Raw genomic sequence first — 17,914 nt, 5'->3', positions numbered from 1 at the left:
ACTTTGTCAGTTATATATATATATATATGTATATATATATATATATATATATATATATATATGTGTGTGTGTGAACAATATATTCATATTCATATGAAAACATATACTCCTTTATTATCTTACCTGCAGAAGAAATGAGGAAAGGCCTAAAACTGCTAAATAATCAATGTGCTTTGACCAATTATAATTGAAACACCCTAACCCTAACCCTCTGCTGTGTGTATGTTTGAAGCTTCTGCAGGAGCGCTGCTGCAGTTATTGATTGCAGGTGTAGTTTAAGTGTCCGGTTTGTTCAGTTCCACCTCTGTAATTGGCCTGTTTGAAGTGGTTGAAAAGATATCAGAGGCTGAATGTACACTCTGACGCAGGCATCATGGGATGGTTGGTTTTTATTATTATTTTTATTTTTAAAGGTGAATCAGGGATTATAGTTTAAGCAAAGTCATTTTTAAAATAAAAACATTTACGTCATGCAGATCCCTTTTTCAGAAACACATTATTTTTTTGATTAATATAATTAGCTTGAAGCTGGTAATTAATTTATTTTACTACAGTGTGCTTAAACATTTTGTCCGGAGTTTCGTGCAGCAGGACTGCCTTCTGACTGTATTTATCTTAGTATTTAATATAATAATAAACTTCTCGATGGTTCTCTTGTCAATTCCTCCTCACTTGTAGATCTTGATGCAGGTCTTTTCCTTTCCCATTTTGATTTACTGGTTATAAATAACATGGGGAGTAATTATGACTTTATTATTGACTTTATAAATAAATATCCTAAGTTTAAATTTTTTTTTGCCGAATGCACACACAGCTTTACCAGCCTGGTCTTCTTAATCGCATTTTATGGGACGCCCCTTAAAAACGTGCCTCATCTTTTGTACCTGGAGTTTGTAGATATATAACAAATATATCAAAAAACACATTCATATGAAAACATGTACTCCTTCATCATCTTTGAATCTACAGAAGAAATGAGAAAAGGCCTAAAACTGATCATTGTGGTGTGATGTGACTTGACCAATTCTAATTGAAACATGCTCTGCTGTGTTTGAAACAAGCTCCTGAGGAGTGCTGCTGCAGTTTGCAGTCAATAAATACTGAATGTAATGAAACACAACAGAAACATCTTCATTTGGCAATGTTTAAGATTTTTATTGTTTTGGTTTCAACTTAATTATGATCATAGTTTCTCCTAACAGGCACGAGCCTTCCTTTCCTGCGGAAACTTTTGCGATGGGTTTTAATCAGCATAAGCCAGTCCTTGAGTAGAGAGCTCTGCCTCAGAGAAGACGACGCTGGGTGGCAGGGGAGATGAAGGGATGGGGCGGCCCGCTGCTGCTGAGACGTGACTTTTTGTTGGACGTCCTGCATGAGAATTCATTTCTTCTTGTCGGCCTTCTGTGCAGACTTGGTGACCTTTCCACCGGAGGCGATCTTCTTCTCGACGGACTTAATGACACCAACGGCCACGGTCTGCCTCATGTCACGCACAGCAAAGCGACCTGGGAGGAAGAGATGGACAAGAAAAGATATGAACAGAGGCGTCAGTCAGAAGATGAAAGGATGCCACTGATGTGAGTCTTCTCTGTGTTTAAGGTGCAACTGGTAGGTTGTGAATATACAGTTTATAACACTTTATACAAAAGATCAATACTTTTCAGTTACCAAGAACAAAAAACACCAGTAGAAAAGCAAGCAGAGAATAAAACAGTTAGAATTGAATTATTTAGTTATTTTATGTCCTGAACTTGTATTAAAAAGTTGTCAAAATAAATGTTAATTAGATTCTGGATCACCAGTCATACTTGAAATCAAGATTAGGGACTAAATCAATGTTTGTCCACCTGTCCTTGTACTAGGGATGGACATTTGTAATGATTTCCTTAAAGGGAAACGTTGCTGATTTTCAACCAGCTTTGCATCATTACAAAGTAGGTAGTTTATGCAAATGAACAATGTTTGACTTCCCCCAATGTTGCCTGCACACAGAGCTCCCAACTCATATCGCGTTTTGCGTCATCTGGCGGACTTTTTCCAGCTCTAGGGCCGTTGTTCAAACTAAAGACTGTACTTCTGCATTTTTTGTCTGCCCACCTCCACGGACAGTCGGATCGAGAGAGGAGCGGCTCCTCACCGGATCAAAACATCAAAAATCAACCAATTATCCTGATGTGGAAGAAAACAACTTTAAAACTGCAATGCTGGAATCATATTCAGGGCTACCAATGAGCCACAATACAGTACAGAGGAATTATGGAGTCATTCGTGTCCACCTGATGAATGTAATATTTACTCTCTTTTTAGCTCTGTTTTTGGTCTCCACCAAGTCCTGAGGGAAGTATCTGGCTCAGAGTGCAGCCATCATGAACGTTATTAATTACACCTGTGTGGGCAAACAGCGTTCCACTCACCCAGTGGGGGATACTGGGAGAAGCTCTCAACACACATGGGTTTTCCAGGCACCATGGTGATGATGGCGGCGTCTCCAGACTTGAGAGCCTTGGGGTTGTCCTCAAGCTTCTTGCCGGAACGACGGTCGATCTTCTCCTTGAGCTCGCTGAACTTGCAGGCAATGTGAGCAGTGTGGCAGTCCAGCACCGGGGCATAACCCTGGGAGATCTGGCCGGGGTGGTTCAGGATGATGACCTGCAGAGGAAGAGACATGGAGGGAGGTTACAAGAGCGACATCTAACATCATCTAAGGATGTGGACTGATGGGAGCTGGAAACCACAGAGTTATTCTCTCAGAGGAGTAGAAGGAGGTGTGTTGTGTGGTCTAACAGGGACAGTATTGTTCAATGTTCAGTCTGTTGTGTAATAGTGATGGTTTTCACTACTAACCTTAACCTAAATTGAAGGGGAAGTACATTTGTTTCACAGAAATGGATAAGTACACTTAAAAAGACTGATAGAGGAGCGCTAGCTGCTCATCCTTGGTTTGATTCCAGACAGGACTTTTCTTGAGTTCACATATTTTTGTCAAACTACTGTTTCAAGAATGAACTTTCATACTCCTGGAAACTAGTAGACTTTAGTCTGTGAGAAAAAAAGCAGATTTGTTTGATAGAAAGAGTCGAGGGGCAGTTAAATACCAACAATTAAATAGTCACAAGGACTGTTAATTGTAAATTGGTTGGAATTTGTATTTACAACTAATGATTGATATCCCACTGTGTGAATATAATGGGAATTTGGTTTAAAAAGTAACATTTTAAAACATTTTGGCATTTATTGTTTAGGCTAAAAAGTATACATGAATGAATATGAATGAATATTATTGCATGAATAACTGCTGAAGACTGTGAAGGTCTGTTGTGTGTCTCCAACAAAACCATCAGGTCCTTTGTGTTCTGTTTTGGTTTGAATATCTATTTCACGTAAAATTGCCAAAAAACAAAAAAACAAACGAGTTCCTCCTATTTACTCTTCCTTCTTTTCCCTTTTCCTAAGACTCACCTGTGCGGTGAAGTTATCAGCCGCCATGGGGGGGTCATTCTTGCTGTCGCCAGCCACGTTTCCACGGCGGATTTCCTTGACGGACACGTTCTTGATGTTGAAGCCGACGTTGTCACCAGGGAGAGCTTCAGTCAGAGACTCGTGGTGCATCTCCACAGACTTCACCTCAGTGGTCAGGTTGGGGGGAGCAAAGGTGACGACCATGCCGGGCTTCAGGATACCGGTCTCAACACGGCCGACGGGGACAGTTCCAATACCTGAGAGGGAACAGGAGGCAACAGGTTTCTAGTACGCTCTTCAGTTCATTTCTAAATAAAATAACTTATGAATTAGAAGAGGTTTTGATGGAAGGTGTGAACTGAACCTTAACCTTAATGAAGGCTTGTAAGAGCTGTAAAGTACAGGCCACCAGGCTCGAATTTGATCATTTATGATTTCACAGTGTTTGAAATGTATAAATTATAGACAGTCAAGCTACAAATAAGAGTAATATAATAGTATTAATTATGTCTGGTGTAGTTTAAGTGTACACTGAATATATCCAGCATATTCGGTTCCACCTCTGTGATTGACCTGTCTGAACTGGTTGAACAGCTGTCTGGATCCACTCCCAGAAACGTCCTTTAACAGATATCAGAGGCTGAGTCTACGCTCTGACGCATCAATCAAGGGTCTCCAATTTCACTACAAGCTGCTGTTACTGGTGCAACTTTAAGCAACTCGACTCTGTGCCTCTTTGTTTGGTTTTGATATTGTGTCACTGTGGCCCGGGTTTAACTTAATTTGCATAGACTCGTAAGTGAAAGGGATTGTTGCTCGCTATGTGTTTTGTTTATCAGGCTTCATCTATCTGTTAAAGCAATGTCATTCAGGCATAGGTATCTTTTACTGTACATAAATGTTCCTTACGGCTTCACTCGGATAGTTACAGAGCCTCAATGCTCGCATGATATTTGGCAACTTTGGTACGGGAGTGGAGCAGTGGCACCACTGGAGAACCGCGGTGAGCTGGAAAGTAATGATATGAAGGAAGAGGATTGTTTCCTGGTCTGTCACAGGCTGCATCAGCGATGTTTTAAACACTCGAAACCTTTATTTATCATCATCGTGCGCAAGAGGGAGGCTAATCCTGCATCTTACAGTAAGACTACTAATAATATTTCATTACATAGAGACGTATACTGCCTATTTTATAATGTCCGACGAGCTCGGATAGACAAGACGTTAAATTGGGATTTCATTCCTATTTGCTCATATGCTCTATATAAAATGTTTGGCTGAATATTCATGAACTGGAGAGAAAGTGCTGGTTGGTTCATTATGGTGATGGGCAAAGTTGTTTTTTTTAACCTGTTTTTCCTCACACTGTGAGGGGCGAAAATACATTTGCACATTTGTGTAGATTTAAGATTTAAAACTTTTTCAGTGTTTCTTGTTTATCAAACTGATTTTTGTATGGGAGACGATAAATACGTTAAATATGTTAATCTGACGCCTCTTCATTCAAACTTGAGACTTGCACTGTGTTGGAAGCGATAGGTAAATGTTACTACCTAGTAAGATTGCCGTCGTGACTTTTACATAAAACTAAAGTGATGTATTCAGACATAAGGGCGTTCATGTATCAGTGTACATCTGAAAGGGGCTTGACAGTGCAATCGGTCAGATGATGTTTGTTAGACAGGAAGGTAGACTATTCAAATATCCGCTTGTAGAAAGTAGTGGCCATTCCCACTGAAATTACATTACGTCCTTCGATGAGGTGACGTGTTATGAGTTAACATGACCTGACACTCCTTACCGCCAATCTTGTAGACGTCCTGCAGGGGCAGACGCAAGGGCTTGTCAGTGGGGCGGCTGGGGGGCAGGATGGAGTCCAGAGCCTCCAGCAGGGTGACGCCATTGGCACCGCCCTCCTTACGCTCGATCTTCCAACCCTTGAACCAGCCCATCTGAAATAGAGAATGTGGATACAGGGACAGAGAGAGAGGAAGATAGGAAAAGAGGAAAAAGTAATAGAGTAAGAGAAAGAAATATTTTTAGTTCTGGAGGATTTTTTGATGCGATAGTCCAAGAAATGCATTAAATGTCTCCGTTTGAGTCAGAAACAGAAATCATGTAAATCACAGATGTGTGATTGTCTGATTTAAAGGAATTTGAAGTGAGGCAAGTACAACAAGTACTACAGTATGTTGACTTGAACTTAGCATGTAATAAGCCCCTTACCTTGTCACTGGCCTCCAGCATGTTGTCTCCGTGCCACCCAGAGATGGGGACAAAGGCAACAGTGGCAGGGTTGTAGCCGATCTTCTTGATGTAGGTGCTCACTTCCTTGGTGATCTCCTCAAAACGCTTCTGGCTGTAAGGGGGCTCAGTGGAGTCCATCTTGTTGACTCCAACGATGAGCTGCTTCACACCCAGAGTGTAGGCCAGCAGGGCGTGCTCACGGGTCTGGCCGTTCTTGGAGATACCAGCCTCGAACTCACCAACACCGGCAGCAACGATCAGCACAGCGCAGTCAGCCTAATAAACAGGGAGAATTTTGTGGGACAAGCATGTGTTTTATACATAAAGAATGAAGTGAAGTCAGTAGAGAGCAGGTTAAAAGGTGTGCCTTTACCTGAGAGGTACCAGTGATCATGTTCTTGATGAAGTCCCTGTGTCCAGGGGCATCGATGATGGTCACGTAGTACTTGGCGGTCTCAAACTTCCACAGAGCGATGTCGATGGTGATACCACGTTCACGCTCAGCCTTCAGTTTGTCCAGCACCCAGGCGTACTTGAAGGAGCCCTTACCCATCTATTATGGTCAAGACAACACAAATAGAGCAGGAAATGAAGTGGGAAAACAGCTAGAAAATTTCAACTGAGATTTTTAAAATAAAATCATGTCTCTTCATTGTGGAAAAACAACAAACTTCCTCTTACAAGTCCTCTGAAAATAACTTCCTGATGGACCCAAGAAAACGTAAAGTTGCTGTTTTTTTACAGTTGGATTTGGGATATGTTTTGGTTCTTATTTAATGAAACCAATGAGATCTATCAGCTCGTTAACCTCAGAAATATCAAGTGTCACCCACCACCCTGTCCTCTATCATCCAATCTATCACAGTTTCTACATGCTAAATAGGTTCTAAATACTACAGAGACAGTTACATCACATTACATGGAGTAGTTATGCGTGTCATTGTGCATGTGAATGCAAAGAAGAGGGCTTCCTGCTCCTCACAGCCCCCCACCCCCCTGTGAGAGCTTTCCTCACACCTCGTTCCCCAGTCCCCGGGCTGACGGCTCCCCCACCGATCACCGCTACAGTGTGCTTCACTGCTGACCATGTTAGGAGACAGCTGATGAGACTCCACTAAAACAAGGCTGCAGGCCCTGATGGTGTCAGCCCCAGGGTGCTTAAAGCCTGTGCCCCCCAGCTATGTGGAGTACTTCACCACGTCTTCAACATGAGCCTGAATCTTCAGAGGGTCCCCGTGCTGTGGAAGACGTCCTGCCTCGTTCCTGTGCCAAAGACGCCGCGACCCAGTGGCTCCAAGGACTAGAGACCTGTGGCACTGACCTCCCACATCATGAAGACCCTTGAGAGACTCGTCCTGGAGCAGCTCCGGCCCATGGTAAAGCCACACTTGGACCCCCTTCAGTTCGCCTATCAGCCCCGACTTGGAGTTGAGGATGCCATCATCTACCTGCTAAACTGCGTCTACGCCCACCTGGATAAGCCGGCGAGCACTGTGAGAGTCATGTTTTTTGACTTCTCCAGTGCGTTCAACACCATCCGTCTGGCTCTACTAGGTGAGAAGCTGACGGAGATGCAGGTGGATGCCGTCCTCCTGTCCTGGATTGTCAACTACCTGACTGGCAGACCACAGTATGTGCGCTTACAACACTGTGTGTCAGACAGAGTCCCCCACAGGGGACTGTCCTCTCTCCCTCCCTCTTACACCATGGACTTCAGCTACTGCACTGAGACCTGCCATCTTCAGAACTTTTCTGATGACTCAGCAATAGTTGGATGTATCAGTGAGGGTGATGAGGAGGAGTACAGGGCTGCTGTGGACAACTTTGTCACATGGTGCGAGCAGAACTACCTGCAGCTCAACGTGACAAAGACAAAGGAGCTGACTGTTGATCTGAGGAGGACCAAGGCACCGATGACCCCTGTTTCCATCCAGGGGGTCAGTGTGGACATTGTAGAGGATTACAAGTACCTGGGAGTTCACATTGACAATAAACTGGACTGGGTAAAGAACACTAATGCCCTCTACAGGAAGAGCCGGAGCCGTCTCTATTTTCTGAGGCGGCTGAGGTCCTTCAACATCTGCCGGACTATGCTGAGGATGTTTTATGAGTCTGTGGTGGCCAGTGCTATCCTCTATGCTGTTGCATGCTGGGGCAGCAGGCTGAGGGTGGCGGACTCCAACAGACTATATATATATATATATATATATATATATATATATATATATATATATTTAGTCATACATATACATTGCTGTTTGGGGGACCTAAACATGTTTTAGACCATTTTTCATGCATTAGTGTAAAGTTAGAAACATTTCCTAATTTTGACACATTCAACAGGTAGGCATATTTGTTACTGTGATATTTACTTTGTAGTTTCTTCAAAGCATCAGGCTTGTTTTTCCATTTTGTGTGAAACAAATGATTTGTTTAAAATCTGTTTAAACAAATCAATGTTTATATATGGCTTACCTTAGTTAAGTGTGTACTTAAGTGTAGTTACTCTAATATTTACCAAATTAAGTATCCATTAGGGGACACTGGTTATAGTAATGTGGAAGTAATTACTATATTAACCATTGACACATTGAATATAACCTTTATGTATGTTAAAACTATGTTATGCGACTATAAAAGGGATATTTTCTGTATTTTCTTCAAGTTCCAATAAGAACAGTAAACATCTTTCAACAGTAGGCGGCAGTCTTAACCAAGTAATATCAGTGATCATTAACATCCACCACACCCGTTTCCCACACTTAAAGATGACACAGTTTCTGCCTTCATGGTCTCATACTTATGTGTCCTGTGGTGTGTTCTTTTTAATTGAAAACTTAAAAGAAAGCCTCTGATTTATCCATAACCAACCTCAGCGGCTTCCTTCTCAAACTTCTCGATGGTTCTCTTGTCGATTCCTCCGCACTTGTAGATCAGGTGGCCGGTGGTGGTGGACTTGCCGGAGTCGACATGGCCAATGACCACGATGTTGATGTGGGTCTTTTCCTTTCCCATTTCGATTAACTGGTTATAAACAAGATGGGGAGTAATTATGTTGACTTTATAAATATTCTAGGTTTGAATTTGTCTACAAAATGGGGTTAGCTCAGTGGGACCACCATTGAGGTCATTATGACTCAGTAACTAACGTCAGTTGTTAACTAACGTTAGCGCGTTGTTGGCCATTAAGTGAATCAAATTATAAACACAATGTGGAGTAGTTGTGCTGACTTTAAATTAAATATTTCAGCCTTAGTCTGTAAATGGCGTGAGTTCAGTAAGGACCATCGGGCGACCATTGTTATGACTAATTTAACTGAAAATCAGTTAATATCGCTACGTGTTTAACGTCCAATGTCGTGATCGATTCACAACCTTGTCACAACTGCGGCATAAGCAGTTAGCTGACGTTTCGTTAGCTAGCTTACAGCCAAGCGTTAAAGCTAGCATGACAGTCGTGTAAAATATAGCTGCGTGGTGTTTGTCACTACGCATCTATTATAGCTTTACCGAGTTTGTTGTCGATAACTCTTTGTTGTAAACGCTAATCTCTTTTCTAAAACTGTCATTTTCGATGCTCGTGCACGCCACCGGAAAAGCGACACTGATGAGTCACGCGCCATGTGCTCGATACCGGCTGCCCGGCCTCCATGTTGCGCCGGGAGCGCAGAGCCGCCATGTTACCAACTGATGCAAGCGCGCGCACAGAAACCGTACAGGCAGCATTGGGGTGTAAGGGTGCGCGTTCACGATGGTAGAAATGACTACCATGACTGGCAGAAAGAACAATCTGGTACCTCATTTACAGTTCAAGTTCATTGTAATTCATATCATTTAGCGGTTTTTTTTTTCTTTTTAAAGCCATTGGATTAAGGCGCATTAAGACAAAGCCGAGTAGACCACCCCCATGCTGTGCAGTTTGGATAGACAGAAAAGCCTAGAGGTAAGCTAGCATGTTTACCCTTTATCTGTAACCTAATATGACAACCAAGCAGAATCTGATTTTTAGTCTTGATTGAGACAGTAGCCATCTGTATTCTGACTCATGCTAGTATAAGACTAGAAGTCTAAATTTCCTGCCCTGAATCCACCCCAGGTCCTTTGCGTGAACATGCATTGTTTTTTTGTTTTTGTTTTTTTTTAAGAATTGACCTTGAGTTGGATTAAAAAGATGATTTCACTTACCTGTGCCCAGCAATTAAGAAGTCCCCTGATTTAGAGCAGAGGGAAAAAAAGGACAGAATGTGATCTGTCCCGAGTTTTTATACTGAACCAGAGAGGAGGGAGGGCTGCGCGTGCTCTTGTTGCTGTCAGAGTAAAATAAGGGGTGCTATTGGCTGGGGTGGCATAACTCCTATCGAGGCGATTGGATGGCAAGTGCATCACCGGACACAGATAGCATGGTCAAAAACAGCTGCAACACACAGGCTTGCCTTTGACAGCCGAGAACTACACCAACTGCAACAGTAAAGGATGAAGACAAGCCAATTTCAATTTTTTCAAAGACATTTATTTTATTAGTTACCAGCAGCTTTCTTTCCAATTAAATTTGTGGCATTTAACATCGAGATACAGTTTTAAACCATTTCCAACTTAAACTTAACTGAGAAGAGGCACCGTCATGTGATTCAGGTAAGTGACAATGCCACGTAGTTCTTTTTTCCTGCGAAAACTTTTGCGATGGGTTTTAATCAGCATAAGCCAGTCCTTTAGTAGAGAGCTCTGCCACAGAGAAGATGATCCAGGGTGGGGAGAAGGGGTGGCCAGCTGCTGCCGGCACACATCTTGTTGCTGGATGTCCTGCACGACCATTCATTTCTTCTTCTGGGCCTTCTCTGCAGCCTTGGTTGTCTTTCCGGATACTTCCTTGGTCTCAACAGCCTTGATGACACCAACGGCCACCGTCTGCCTCATGTCACGCACGGCAAAACGACCTGGGAATAGAAGAGGGGTGAGCAGTTAGCAACTGCATATGATCACACTCATTTTATTGCATCAATACTAAGCATTTATAAACCGTATATAGTAGGCCAAGTACAAAACATACCGAGGGGAGGGTAGTTTGAGAAGGCTTCCACAACCATGGGCTTCTGTGGAACCAGGTTGACAATGGCGGCGTCTCCAGACTTGACAAATTTGGGCTGGTCCTCAAGCTTCTTGCCAGAACGACGGTCGATCTTCTCGATGAGCTCCTTGAACTTGCAGGCAATGTGAGCTGTGTGGCAATCCAGCACGGGGGCATAACCCTGGGAGATCTGGCCGGGGTGGTTCAGGATGATGACCTGTGGACAAATTTTTAATTAGAACTCAATTCAAATTCCAACTTCACCAAAAACTGGAGGCCATTCTTTTCACAAGTTCACAATACAAACCTGGGCGTTGAAGTTGTCAGCTCCCTTGGGAGGGTCGTTCTTGCTGTCGCCAGCCACGTATCCACGACGGATTTCCTTGACAGACACGTTCTTGATGTTGAAGCCAACGTTGTCACCAGGGACAGCCTCGGGCAGAGACTCGTGGTGCATCTCCACAGACTTCACCTCAGTGGTCAGGCAGGGGGGAGCGAAGGTGACGACCATACCAGGCTTCAGGATACCGGTCTCAACACGGCCGACGGGGACAGTTCCAATACCTGAGAAAAATAGTCAGTGTAAGTACTCAAACTTTGAATGTAACGTTCAATTTATACCATTTTCTTTTCTTAATGAAAAACGTTGACATAAATTCCTACCGCCAATTTTGTAGACGTCCTGCAGGGGCAGACGGAGGGGCTTGTCGGTGGGGCGGGCAGGTGGCAGGATGGCATCAAGAGCCTCCAGCAGTGTGGTGCCATTAGCATTACCGTCCTTGCGCTCAATCTTCCATCCCTTGAACCAGCTCATCTACAGACAGATTCAAAGTGAAGAATCAGTCCTTGTCCAATCCAGCAGGTTGACAACTTGAGCACCACATGGTAAAATGTCCTTACCTTGTCACTGGTCTCCAGCATGTTGTCTCCGTGCCACCCAGAGATGGGGACAAAGGCAACAGTGGCAGGGTTGTAGCCGATCTTCTTGATGTAGGTGCTCACTTCCTTGGTGATTTCCTCGAAACGGGCCTGGCTGTAAGGGGGCTCGGTGGAGTCCATCTTGTTGACTCCAACGATGAGCTGCTTCACACCGAGGGTGAAGGCCAGCAGGGCATGCTCACGGGTCTGGCCGTTCTTGGAGATACCAGCCTCGAACTCACCAACACCAGCAGCAACGATCAGCACAGCGCAATCGGCCTAAAGTGAAAAGTTCATATATAAATACTACAGCAAGATGCCGATGTGATTCAAAGTTGAGCTTGCAGTGATTTCTATGATCATTTACCTGAGAGGTACCAGTGATCATGTTCTTGATGAAGTCCCTGTGTCCAGGGGCATCAATGATGGTCACATAGTACTTTGCGGTCTCAAACTTCCACAGAGCGATGTCGATGGTGATACCACGCTCACGCTCGGCCTTCAGTTTGTCCAGCACCCAGGCGTACTTGAAGGAGCCCTTACCCATCTGTGGAGTAGAAGGTGGAAATAATTAGTTTTCTGCTTGTATAAATTATAGCTAGCCATTTAAGTTTCCTGATGCATTCTATGCTTGTATGGCAATCAGTTGCTACTGCAGTCAATATAGCCAATTCTGTATGCGATTAAGAACTAAATTTGGACACATTCACTAAACCAGCTTCTGGGCAATTATGTAATTTTAATAACTTTCAGGTGTAGGATAGTGTACATTCAATATATTATACAATATTTATATACATAGTACACAATAGCCTTGAGGCCTCTGCTGAATTGAGTGCACAGTCACTATCCGCGCTGCTCGCCTTAAGCCCCACCCCGCGTGCGCGCACACAGTTGCTACATTCTCGTGCCGGGCAGCAGGGCTCAGAGAAGGCACGCTGGCGCCGCCATCTTGGCTCTTGACTAACGGTTATAAAAGATAAGATACAACTGCTCACCTCAGCGGCTTCCTTCTCGAACTTCTCGATGGTTCTCTTGTCGATTCCTCCGCACTTGTAGATCAGATGACCGGTAGAGGTGGACTTGCCGGAGTCGACATGGCCAATGACCACGATGTTGATGTGGATCTTTTCCTTTCCCATTGTGTTAGTTTCTGTCACGAATAATAAGAAAATAGACATCCGTTAGTTATCATATTTAAGCGCACCATACTTACATTAGTCTAACCAACGTTTAACCACAGAGAAAGCTAACGTGACGTTAACGTTAATTGAACCATGACACTTCGGGCCCGGCTCAGTTTTATCACTGTCCTGGCTGTAGTTCATGGAAAGTTTTTTTAAAAATGGGGGACAAGTAAAGCTCACATTACGATCATGACTTCGTCGTATCACTTAACATTTATAATCGTTACTAAACGATAACAGTACAGGGTTTGAGCCGCTAACAGGCGGCGGCTGCTAGGCCTCACTCGGCCACAGGCCAGACGAGACACGTGTTACTCCATGGGCCACGTCGTATAAAGTTACTAAGATTGCCAAATATTCCGAAGCTATTTTGTCCCGACTCCCAACACCTGTCACTGGAGAATAGGTGCAATTGTTTCATGGAGGGGAGAGAAGAAATGCCATTCCAGCATCCTTGGATCTCCGCTTTAGCAGCCCCCTCTTTGTTCGTTTTCCCCCACATTCTCTCCTCCCTCGTTACCTCTTTTGTTAAAAAGTTACACATAGTCTCGCTTAAATACACAAAAGGCGCCGACATCAAATAGGTTAATAGTAAACAACGAATGGTGACTATCCTTTACGTGTTAGGGTCGATTCCTTCAAAAAATCTACAGGTTTGTGTGAAGTTACATAACCTTAAAGGCGAAGTTTTGGATTTAAAAAATAATCTAATCGTCGAAGAAAAAAACTCTCAACTTAATCTCATTAAGCATCACGAAGACGTAAAGGCCCGTATCCTGCTCTCTAACTACGTTACGAATCAAAGCTCAACTTACCGGTGTTTCTGGGTTTTCACGGCCAAAGCTGCTGCCCCTAGCCAGGTAACAGAAAGAGGAAGAGAAGGGGTGGACTGGGAGGTTTTATACTGAATGGGAGGCGGCCTGACTTCCCGTCGCCCTCCCCGGTGCAGACCCGCAAATCACACACATTCCTGCAAAAAATACGTCAGCACGCCACCGGATGACCCGCCTGAAACATGTATGTTGTCTCACGAGAGACTGTGAATTTTAGCTCAGTAGTGAAACTACCGACCACAACAGCGAGACTATAATGATGACAATAAGAATGACCCAGAAACAGAGCGTAACAGCACACAATCGATCGTGTTGCTAAACTGTTTCAGTTTTTTTTTTAACTTACTAGTATGACACATTTTACACCTACTGAAAACTAGAAATACATTATATCACGCAAAGATAGATAGAGAAAAGATAAAAACAAACATCCACTTATGATTAATACCATCAAGTCAGACACAATAAAGTTTGAAAATATAAGAAAGAAATAACATGTATTACTATACATATGTTGTATATAAATAATGTAATAATAAGACAGGGCATAATTTAAACTGAAACACAACACGGGACAAAATATTTCTTCATGATATATAATAAAGGCAATTCAGGGTTTCATCATTCACTGATTTGGTGTTGTGTAAACATAGAAACAGATGATTCTCTGCACACATGGAAGTGGATTTTCATCATTAATTTAAAAAAAAATTAAAAGTTAAAATAAGTATTTAAAACTCAGCGTTTTATTATTTACCTACACACAAGACAGCACAAAGCCTTAACTCTACCCCCCACCCATCCCAGCTTGACAAGATTAACTAGATCCAAGAGATTTGCATTCAAACAGAGCCCGGACCCTGAAAAGATGAACCCATGCTGACACCTTATCTGCCAGTCGTTTACATTTACAACAGACGCATATACAAGTTTTTGATTGAATTATAATTTGTGTTCTCAGGGTGCCGTGTATCTTTGGGGTCAGCTGGGTCACTATTTTAATTAGGTAAGCTGGCAAAGTAGAAATATTTGACTTCTCCGGGGAATTCAAATAAACACAATCACACCCATATTCACAACTTAAAGCTGTCCACTGCATCCTGTCAATGTGAGTTATTAATTAGACTGAATAAAACGCAAAACTCAGTATATAACAAGTGGGATAAATTTAAGAAAAAGGCATGCTTTGACACTGGGATGCTATTTGGGGGTCAGGAGGTCAGATTCTGCCTCTTCCTCCATCACTGTGGCATGTTGCCCAGTATACAGGCAGCTGGCATCCCCTGGTACACACACACACACACATATATATTCACACACTAACTACTCACTCGGGTTTCCCTCCAGTTCAGGTAGCAGCCACTTCGACTTGGCAGCTGCTGCCTTCACTCAGCGGAGAGCAGAGCGACCACGATGGGGGAAGGAGGAGATGTGGGAGAGGAGGGAAGCGATAAGACGACTGAGGGGCAGAAAGAAAGTGGTAACTTGCTAATAGAGTCATAAAAAGAGAGGGTAAAATGACCAGAAGTGTGGTTAGTAAAAGGCACAGAATGGGAAAATGGACTAATTTATTGGAAAATAATTCTAAAGAAATCCCTGGTAAATGTTATATACATACACTGCTTTTGCTGGCATGCAAACTAAGTTCTTGCTTAATCGCAAACAGGTTCTTCCCTGTTATGATTCCCAATTTATGAAGAGGCTTTATGTGAAGAACCACACCTATAATTCTTGATGTACAACACAAAGCATAATGTACTCTTAAATATCTTCTTCTTCCACGTTGTTGAGCAACTGCCATTCATAACTAGAGGCCTAAAAAAAGGTGGCCTGAGTCAGTTTAAATTAGCATGAGTGTGACACGGTAGCACAGCCTTTTTAAACAGCTCAGTGTTTAAACTGTCATTAAACTTTGATCCTTCATAGTTGGTCCATTCAAATTAAACACATCATACCAAGACAGAGAGGGAGTTGAAGTGGTTGGGACAGTGAGGAAGTGTTGGGTGTCTCGGTGGAGACAAGGTGGAGCAAAGAAACTTGACCCAGAGGTGAAGTCAATGTTCATGATTTACACAGACACCAAAGAACTTGACCTCTTTTTACCAGCATGCAGCAGCAAGTGGCTTTAGCTCTGTGTTCGGCTGGCAAACACACACAAACACACTTTCCTGGTCACCATTTAACTCTGCATATCAAGATCTCACAATCTTTGCTGCCAAATTTTACATGAAAGACTCCAAATGCTTAATAATTCACCATATTTCGCTTCCAGCTTTCAGAGAAATCAGAGTTTTAATCATGACTTGTTGACGTGAACGATGTTTACAAGTCTGTAATTACGATATGAACTCCGATATGACTTGAACACGGCATAACATCAGCATGCTAACATGATAACAATGCTAACATGCTGATACCGCGTTCACCATCTTAACTTAGTGTTAGCATGCTAACATTTGCTAATTAGCACTAAACACAAAGCACAGCTGAGGCTGATGGGAATGTCAATAGTTTTGCAGATATTTAGCTATAAATCAAAGTGTTGAACAAAATGAAATCTTGACCTGAAGATGGTCAGAGGGTCACCAAAGTTAGTACAATTTATCCTGAGGGGGGCATGGATGTGTGTACCAAATTTCAAGGCAATTAATTCAGTACTTGTTGAGATATTTCACTCAACACCATAAATGTCAACCTCATGGTGGCGCTATAGGAAAAGTCAGGGGGTCCCCAAATTCAGTACGATTTATCCTCTGGAGATCACGAGTATCTGTATAAAATTCAATGGCAATACTTCAGTCTAGACCAACAGACTGATACTGCTAGCATGGCTACAAACATACATGTACACTAAAAGTCTGTGTGGCCCAAACACAGATCGGCTCGTGAAGCCTCTACTGATCTGAACAGAGTGAAGAACAACAGCTGTGCTTTTATTTCAGGGCAGGAGAGAGGGGGAAGTATGAGTGTGTGTGTGTGTGTGTGTGTGTGTGCGTATGTGTGCGTGTGTTTTTTTAAGTATGTGTGTGAAAGGGAGAATGTGATTCAACAGTCGGTCCCTGGCAGCACGTCAGTGATGAGTCATCGGGTCTGAGTGGTGGTTATAGCAACAAGACAAGACTGAACATTTTAACTACTGACTGAGAAAAAGCACAGATAGATAGGTAGATAGATAGAGCACTTGCTTCTCATATTTACTTTTATGATTTTGAATTAATGTCATAACAATCATTTTGTTTTTGTTCCAGTTCATCCCAGAGGTGTTGGATGGGGTCGAGGACCCGGACAGTCAAGTTCTTCCACACCAACAGCGCTGAAATAGGAATGGGAGAAATAAACTGTTGTCTGAAGCATCTCTAAGAGGTCAGAGCATTAACCTGAGGGGTTGTGAGATGATTTACACGACGGGAAAGGAGAAATAAAAAAGGAAAACAAAACAACAGGCTTTGATTGGAGCGGTCACAATCAATAGACACATGCAGCTGATGACGGGGGTCGCAAGCCAAAAAGGTTGGAAACCACAGCTTTGACGCACATGAATAACACTCAGTCGAAATAATCTTTACTTGTTTCGTGTGAAAAACAAGATACTTTCAACTTCAGCATCTAAAAAGTATTAAATTGAAGAGCGGAAATAACTCTTTTACTGCTGTGAACATGTGGCGAGACATTACATCATTTTAAGGCATACCTTTAAAAGGTTGGGAAGCACTAATCTAAGATACATGTGTCCACATACTTTTGGCCATTTAACATAGAGGAGATCGATAATAGTTTACCCTGTAGAGTAAATAGATCTGTACTATCCATATATTGATTTAAACACATTATGGATTCCAGTTTAAACCATAGTGTAATGTGGTGGGCAGCAGCATCAGTGCAGTCGTGGTACTTCGGAGTCGTCTTTATCTGCCAGTTTTAAGAAACATGACTTGGTGTCTGCGTGGGTGCAGAAAAGAAAAAGGCTCTGACAGATTCTGATCAATGCCAACATTCAGACAACCCCCGGCACTGGCATCCATGGGCATACAGACAAGAGTTTCAGGTAACTCAATCTAAATAGCAATGTCAGCACACTGTATGCAATTACAATCTGAGCCAGGGGGAACAGTTAATGCAAATAAAGCACATTTGCAACACAGCCAGTTCCACATCTCCTGTTGCCTGCGGCCACACACTCCCCCGCTCTCCACACTTGCAGAAAC

General features: G+C 42.9%; 2 protein-coding genes across 2 annotated transcripts; both read right to left on the bottom strand.

The window, feature by feature from the left end:
* Positions 1-1,130: 1,130 nt before the first annotated feature.
* LOC139299376 (elongation factor 1-alpha) lies at positions 1,131-9,928 on the bottom strand. Its single transcript, XM_070922273.1, has 8 exons — positions 9,892-9,928; positions 8,578-8,730; positions 6,080-6,259; positions 5,686-5,982; positions 5,261-5,411; positions 3,460-3,716; positions 2,415-2,649; positions 1,131-1,505 (listed from the first exon to the last, which is right to left on the bottom strand). Exons 2-8 carry the CDS (start codon positions 8,719-8,721, stop codon positions 1,381-1,383), a joined length of 1,389 nt encoding a protein of 462 aa, XP_070778374.1. The 5' UTR covers positions 8,722-8,730; positions 9,892-9,928; the 3' UTR covers positions 1,131-1,380.
* A 266-nt stretch (positions 9,929-10,194) lies between these two features.
* Positions 10,195-13,753, bottom strand: LOC139298648 (elongation factor 1-alpha). Its single transcript, XM_070921349.1, has 8 exons — positions 13,692-13,753; positions 12,688-12,842; positions 12,057-12,236; positions 11,672-11,968; positions 11,435-11,585; positions 11,079-11,335; positions 10,754-10,988; positions 10,195-10,640 (listed from the first exon to the last, which is right to left on the bottom strand). The coding sequence occupies exons 2-8, from the start codon at positions 12,829-12,831 to the stop codon at positions 10,519-10,521; spliced, it is 1,386 nt and encodes a 461-aa protein (XP_070777450.1). The 5' UTR covers positions 12,832-12,842; positions 13,692-13,753; the 3' UTR covers positions 10,195-10,518.
* Between the last annotated feature and the right edge of the window lie 4,161 nt (positions 13,754-17,914).

The sequence above is a fragment of the Enoplosus armatus genome, chromosome 16, assembly GCF_043641665.1.
Source record: "Enoplosus armatus isolate fEnoArm2 chromosome 16, fEnoArm2.hap1, whole genome shotgun sequence".
Taxonomy (NCBI): Eukaryota; Metazoa; Chordata; class Actinopteri; order Centrarchiformes; family Enoplosidae; genus Enoplosus; species Enoplosus armatus.
This window is presented reverse-complemented; position numbering and strand designations above follow the sequence as displayed.